The sequence below is a fragment of the Rhea pennata genome, chromosome 7, assembly GCF_028389875.1.
Source record: "Rhea pennata isolate bPtePen1 chromosome 7, bPtePen1.pri, whole genome shotgun sequence".
In the NCBI taxonomy this organism is placed as follows: Eukaryota; Metazoa; Chordata; class Aves; order Rheiformes; family Rheidae; genus Rhea; species Rhea pennata.
In genome coordinates, this window is record NC_084669.1 from 15,050,001 (window position 1) to 15,057,245 (window position 7,245).

Here is a 7,245-nt window from a genome sequence, read left to right on the forward strand (position 1 = left end):
CCAGTGCCTGGTGCTGGGGGTACCCGGAGCCCTCTATGCCCAGTGCCCGGGCTGCGGTGCGGGAGTGCTGCAGCCCTGCACTGGGGCCTTTGCGGGGAGCGCAGGAGAGAGGCTGCGATTCTTGCCCCAACCCCAGAATCAGGAAGAAAAAGCCTTTCCTTTCAGCAGAGACTCATGCATCAAACTTCAATTTTCCGGACGATTGAATTAGTGATTTTTTTTCTCCTGAACTAAAATACACTTAAGTCTTTGGGATTAATTACCACGTTCTGGTCCCTCAGACTGTAGTATTAGTTATCGTTGCCATATTCGACATCAGCCCTGACACCTCATAAAATAAGGAACTGAATTTCACTGACTCAACCTGCTTTAGCCCTGTTGGATAATTCAGGAGGGGGCTTTATTCTCCGTCTGGGAGCCCTGTGTGAAGTGAACAGGATCAAATATGGATCTTCTCTATGCCCCCCCCCCCCAAAAAATAAAAAGCATGGAAAAAAAATCCCAAAGGCTAGCATTTCCAAGCAGACAACAACCCACATCGTCCCCTCCCTTCCTGCTCCCCTCCCACCTGCAAACGAAATCCAAGGCAGTGTCAGGTTTGGGGATGACGGATAGGGAAGCGGGGGGATGGGGTGGGGGGGCTCGGCGCACAGCCGTTGATAACATGCGGGCTCCACCGAGTGGATACGGGCAGGGCCGGGGTCCTCCCAGGGCCGGGGTGAGAGAAGTGGGGAGCTCCAACTCCTCTGCCCCCTCCACCCCGCATCAGCAGCTCGCTCCGCAGCCCCCCAGTTCACCCCGCGGCCGTGGGGTGACCTGCCTAACGCAGGTCCCGACGGGACGGGACGGGGGGGGACGCGGCCCCGCCGCCCCCTGGCCGCCCGCGCCCCGGCGGAGGCACCGCGCCGCCCCACTCCCAGCCCCCGCGGAGCCCGGAGGCTCGGGGGATGGCGGAGCCCACCGTGCCGGGGCTTAGGCACTTATTTTTCTTGCCAGGAGTCCCGCGTCGCCCACTCGAATCCGGACCCTTTTCGGTTTGATTTCTCCGGGAAAGGCGATCCCGTCCCATCCCCACCTCCGCAGCAGCGGGACGGCGCGTCCCGGGGCCGGGAAGGCGGGCAGCGAGCAGCCGCTGCCGGGCACGGCGCACCGGGGAGGGGGCAAGCAGCGGCGAAACTCCCCGGCCCGCGCCAGCTCCGGCTTTACCCAGGCGTGGAAAAACCGCAGCGGCTCTGCCCGCCGCGTGGAGCGACGCAGGAGGCGCCCGGGGCAGGGAGAGGGCCGGGGGGGGGGGGGTGGCTGAGCAGGGGGCCGCCCCCCCGGGTGTCCCCGGACGGTAGGGCCGGGGAGGCGCAGCCCTGCTCCCCAGTTTCCCTCTCGCAGCAAAGGGCGGCGGGGGCCGCGTCTGCGGCGGGTTTAGGGGCTGGGGCCGTTTCGGTGCCGCTGGGCTCGGGGTTTGGGGCTGCGGCTTGAAGGAGGGTTTGTGCCGACTCCGCTGGGAGAGCGGCCCCGGCGGCAGCAGCGCTCGGAGCCGGCTACTGCGAGGCTGCGGCTAGGTCAGCCCCAGAGGGCACGGTTCAGCTCTTTCGTCTCGCCCTTAGTCCTGCTGCGAAAAGAGAGAGAGAGAAACAAAATTAAAATAACGGGGGGGGGGGGGGAATACAGTTCCTAATTTTATCTAAAATTCTAGTGAGAGCATACCTGGAGCGGTAAATCTACCCAGCTAGGTAATCCCAAGGAAACGGCGCGTTTAAAAACGTGTGACTGATGAGAGGCACTAGCCGGCTCTTGATTTTTGAAAGTTAAAAAAAAAAAAAAAAAAAAAAAAAAAAAAAGAAAAAGCTTTTGTTTTTTAGTATGTAAATTAAATAAATAAAATCCCGGCTATTTGGAAATGAGGGCGAGCCAAATTAACGAGCTGCAAATCTTCGGGAGGAGGCATTATTTACTAACCCGCCCCAGCCACGTGTGGTAAACTTCTCCGGGTTCAAGGCAGCCCCGCATCTCTTCTGTTTGCACACAGAAGTCAATAGATCAGAAATCCAAATGAACTCCGAGCCTGTTTTCCATACACCCAGCCACCCCTTTTTTATTTCTTGGTTATATTGAATTGTAGTGTTTGCAGCCTCATTAAATCCATTCCAAGACAAAAGAATAAAAGACTGGGGGGAGGGAGGGGACAGGAGAGGAGGGGGTAGAGAAGAGGGAATGGGGGGAAAAAAAGAACAGATAAAGAAAACAAATAAAGCCCTTTAACTAGATCTTCACATAAATGTCACAGTTTCTCAGCATTTACGATTTGCCTGTTTAGCATAAAAACACTTAAGGACAAGATTGAAGGCTTTCCGAGAGATCTGGACAGAAGTCAAACCTATCACTTGCAGGAGAAAAAAAAAACAAAACAAACAAAAAAAAGAGGGGATGGCGGGGAGGGGGCGGGAGGTGGCGGAAAACAAGTGCTCTTCCAAATAATACTAAAGAAAGTGGATTTCATTGTAATTCATAGGCTTGTTCCAAATACCAAGAGAGAAAGAGAGAAGAATAGAAGCGCACAGATGCCCCGACGAAGGGAGAACAGCTCTGCTCCCATTGTTGTGGAGTTAAACAGTGGAAGGGAGGGTTAACCTAATCCATCAAATTGTCTGGAAATTGTGAAGAAAATTCAAAAACCATATGGTCTCCAAGCGCTCGCCTTCTCTCTGCTGCGGAGGGGCACGCTTGTTTCAGCATGGCGAACCGCAGGAGGCTGTATATGCTCCATTGTCGCTTGTCACTTCAGAGAAGAGGGCTCATTTGTCCCCAGTTTTCATGCTTTACGCTAAAAATTACAACCCCATCCATTCTCAAAGAGGAGAAAGATTTATTTAGCCTCGGAGAAACTGGACCGAAAAAAAAATACAACCCACAAACCAACCCTGTCTTATCTGGACACTTCTCTGTGGAGCTCTGCCACTGTACACCAGATTTGTCTTTCTCACATAAATTTTGCAAAGAATAGGGAGAAACACACGTTGCTCGACTCCAAAGGCAGGTCACGCTGCCAGGAGAAAACAGATTCACAAGAGCCTTAATTTTGGCGGAAAAAAAATAAACACAGAAAAAAAAAAGAAAAAGAAAAGGGGGAGGAGAGAATTAAACATTTTCCATCCTCATATCCCTGTAGGTGCCGGAGAGCCAGAAATTTTGCCCGGAAGCAGGGAGGTTTTGCAAGCCTGACGGAGGGCAGATCCCCCCTTCTGCTCACACATGCTGCTCCTTTTGTCGAGCTCAGTGATAACTCGTTCCTGTTTCTCTGCTTTGTTTTCCCCTTCCTCTCTATGATTTAGCGCTGGAAATGTCCTGCTCGCTACTATAGTGCCTAGGTGGGTGCAGTGGTGCAAACGGGCGGCTCTTCCTTGCTTGCCTCCTGCCTCGCTCCTTCCAGCCCTGCACTGCCCTCTGCACAGACCAGCACTCGCTGCCCGGCTTTAATTTCTCTACATGGGCTCATACTGGACAAAAAACGTACCGAGAAACTCCTAATTTATTTATCAGCTGAGTTCTCGCTGCGTTTAACCTCTACCTGGTACTAAACTTAGGGAAAAAAAAAAAAAAAAAAAAAAAAAAAAAAAAAAGAGAGAGAGAGAGAAAAAAAGAATAACGAAGTTCTCTCTTAGGCATTCCTTCCCCCTCATTTTCTCACAGGTGCTGCAGCTAAACTAACTTTAAATACAAACGCGATGGGAAATTCCAAGGGGAAATGTGTTTCATAATCTCAAGCAAACGGAAGACAGTGGAAGCGTTTTTAGTTCACAAAGAATAACGTTAAAAGTATATTAAAATGGTAAAGATTTTATTGTATAGGAAAAAAGAGCTATCTGTACAATTCTAAGAGACAGTAAATAAAGCGACATTGTCCCTATCGAAACTTAAATAGCAGGCCCTTTAAAATTTGTACAATTCAAACAAAAACATTTTTTTAAATCTGTACATTTTTAATTTATAGTGTAATATTTAAATGTATTGATCTTGGGATCCGTCCTTTTTATTTTCAGAGCATGCAAAATTCTAAAAAGAGTAAAAAATAATTCTAGGATTTTTTTATTTTCAATTTTTGTTACCACCTTCATATCAAAAATACGAAAGGTAGCTTTTTAATAAAAGCACAACAATAGCAGAAAATGGTAAAAATAGCTTTTAATTGGTAAAATGAGGCAGAAATTGCATCGGAGACAAATCTCTATGCTCTAGGAAAAAAGAAAGTATATATTTTTAAACTTGCATTATAACCCATCCCCAAGTTCCCAAGATTGCAAAAGAAAAAATATTTTAAAAAGAAAAAAATTACTTCGTGCACATTTGAAACATGCAAGGAAAGAAAAGTCGCTAATTTTTTTTGTTTGTTTTAAGCCTAACTTAAATCTCCTCTAAAGAAGTGGTTCGTTTTGGAAGTCTTTGAGAACAACTGCCTCCCCAAACATCTGTTGGAAGCCGAGTTTATTCCAAGATTATGCGTCTCCCTTACAGACAAAATAATCATAATTGATAGCTATTAAAAAGAAATCAAAACCTCCAAAAGAAGGAGAAAGGAAAAAAAATCCGATATATACGTTTAAATATTTATACAGAAGCCGTCCGTAATTGCACCATTCCAAAGATGTGACAGGCGGAGGGATATCGACTCTACCCTAAATTAATTTTTGTGTGGCCTGGGTTTCTATTGCTTATTGCTTTTACCGAGGAGGAGAAGCCGCCGCGCCGGGGCCGGGGCCGGGGCCGGCGCGGAGCTGGGGCTGGGTGAGGGGAGGGAGGGCGCGCCGGGCCGGGCCGGGGGGCGCCCCTCAGTCATCCACGTCGATCTCCACGTCCTCCTCCTCGTCCTCCTCCTCGTCCTCGCTGTCCCGGCGGCTGCGGGGCCGCTCCGTGGGGGGCGAGGCGGGGCGGGGCGGCGGCTGGGCACCGGGCTCCCGGGCGGCGGCGGCGGCGGCGGGGGGCGGCGGGGAGCCGGGCCGCGCCTTGCCCCGGCCCTCGGCGCTGGGCTCCAGCTCGGCCAGGGCCACGATGTCCACGGCGGGGTTGGGGCCCAGCTTCTTGGCCGACTCCACGTCGGCCTTCATCTCCTCGAGGTCGCGCTTGAGCTTGGCGCGGCGGTTCTGGAACCAGGTGATGACCTGCGCGTTGGTGAGCCCCAGCTGCTGGGCGATCTGGTCCCGGTCCGCCGGCGACAGGTACTTCTGGTAGAGGAACCGCTTCTCCAGCTCGTAGATCTGGTGGTTGGTGAAGGCCGTTCGCGACTTCCGACGCTTCTTCGGCGTCTGCCGCTGCCCGAAGATCGTCATCCCGTCTCTGCCTGCCGACGAGGCGCCACATTTTCGCCGCTGTCTCCCCGCCGGCTCGCCCGCGCCCCCCGGCCCCGGCCCCGGCCCCGCTCCGCCGGGGCGGCCGCCGCCAGGCCCGCGGCCGGCCCGCTCGCCGCCCCCCCGAGCGCCTCTGCGCGGCCGCAGGCCCCTCCGCCCGCACCCCCGCGCGGCGCCCCGGGCCACGCGAGACCCCCCGCGGCCCCCCGCGGCGTGGGGCGCCCTCCCGGGGCCGGGGCCCGCGGCTTACCTTCGGCCGCCTGCAGCACGCTCACTTCCAGCCCCTTGAAGGTCTTGCTGGCCAGCTCTTCCAGGGCGCAGAGCGGCGAGGTCTGCGAGAGCAGCGCCCGGCCGGAGAGGGGCAGCCCGGCCGGGGGATGCTTCTCCGGCGCCGAGAGGAGGTGGGCCGTTCCGCAGAGGGTGTAACTCCTCCGCACCGAGGGCTTGTTGAGGATATCCTCTATGCTGAAGGGGGTGAGGGGCTTGTTGGAGTTGGCCGGCGGGGGGAGGTGATCCAAGGGGCTCCGCCGCCTCTCTTCCCCCGAGGAGGGCTTGGGCTCTTCTTTGGAAGTCATGGTGGGGCCGGGCCGGGCAGGGCTGCCTTCCCCACCCGCGACGGGGATGCGCTGCCGCGGGGAGAAGCCCCCCGGCGGGACGGCGGGACGGCGGCGGAGGCAGCGAGCAAAAGTTGAAGCCCACCTCCAACTCCGGCGGAGGAGACCCAGGTCTTCCCGGGGAGAGCCACGTCGGGCGGCGGGCAGGGCGGAGGGCTGCGGCCGGCCCCGGGCTGGCTGCGGCCGGGAGCGGAGCTGCCGTCGGTCCCTCGCCGAGAGGTGGTCCTGCCGCACCTCTTGTCCCAGGGTTTTGGGTCGGGTATATTTTCCTTCCCTCTCTCTCTCTCTCTCTCTCTCTCTCTCTCCTCTCTCTCTTCCTCTTCCCAGCTGCTATTTTAAGAAACACCCCAAATCGAAGCACTTTCCCTGCCCTCCCCCACCCCAAAAGCGAATGGCCCCAAAAAATAAAAAGCAAAATAATAATAATAATAAAAAAAGACTTTGGAGAGGGGGAGAGCAACCCTCGCACCGAGACCTCGGACCAGGGGGAAAGAGCCGAGAAGAGACGGGGTAATTGACTATTGCTAACAAGTTATTGTTGATTGGGAGGTAATCAATTATCTTCAATGACACTTTTCGCCCTCTCTCGCTCGCTCGCTCTCTCGCTCTCTCTCTCTCTGTCCAATGCAGGCTTTTGCAAGTTCGGAGACCCATTAATTAGGAGGCGGTATGTAGGTGGAGCCCAGTTGAATTATAATGCTGAATGCACTTGTCATATTCTGGCCCTGCTATTTGTTTGGACATATATATTTTTAAATTACATTACAAACCAGCCTTTATTGCATCAGGATAATACAGTAGAGTGAAAAATAATAATAAGCGAAAACAAAACCCAAAAAAAAAAAAAAAAAAAAAAGAGAGAGAGAGAGAGAGAGAGAGAAATCCGGCGGTATTTTTTCCCCGAGATTTTTTTCTTCTAATTCTCCCTACTCTTAATTTCGGCTGCTAGTTTATTTTAATTATCTCTCTCTGGCTCTGTCCAGAGCGATTTGTTTGTTTGTTTCTTTTTTTTTCTTTTTTTCTTTCTTTTTTTTTTTTTTTTTATGAGGGGAAGAAGGGGAGAGCGTGTTTCCAGGTAAGGCAGACCTTTCCTTTCGAATAAAATCCGAAGATTTCCGCCAAATTTGTGATGCTCCTCTTTCCCAGCGCGCTGTGCCGGCGCGGGGAGCGTCGAGGCAGCGGGGGGAGCCCCTGCGGTGGGGCTGCCCCGCACCCCAAGTCGCTCGTCGCGAAGGGGCCCGGGGCCGACGCTGCGCGGCAGAGCGCGGGTGCGGGCCGGCCGCGACCCGGACTCG

General features: G+C 53.7%; 1 protein-coding gene across 1 annotated transcript; it reads right to left on the minus strand.

The window, feature by feature from the left end:
- Positions 1-4,820: 4,820 nt before the first annotated feature.
- Positions 4,821-5,911, minus strand: LBX1 (ladybird homeobox 1). Its single transcript, XM_062580585.1, has 2 exons — positions 5,587-5,911; positions 4,821-5,329 (listed from the first exon to the last, which is right to left on the minus strand). The coding sequence occupies exons 1-2, from the start codon at positions 5,909-5,911 to the stop codon at positions 4,821-4,823; spliced, it is 834 nt and encodes a 277-aa protein (XP_062436569.1).
- Positions 5,912-7,245: the final 1,334 nt, after the last annotated feature.

Bases quoted from the DNA above. Each gene is read 5' to 3' on its own strand.
- LBX1 (XM_062580585.1), bottom strand. From the start codon at position 5,911: ATGACTTCCAAAGAAGAGCCCAAGCCCTCCTCGGGGGAAGAGAGGCGG. The intron at 5,330-5,586 runs GTAAGCCGCGGG...CCTCGTCGGCAG, and splicing joins CGTGCTGCAGGCGGCCGAAG to GCAGAGACGGGATGACGATC.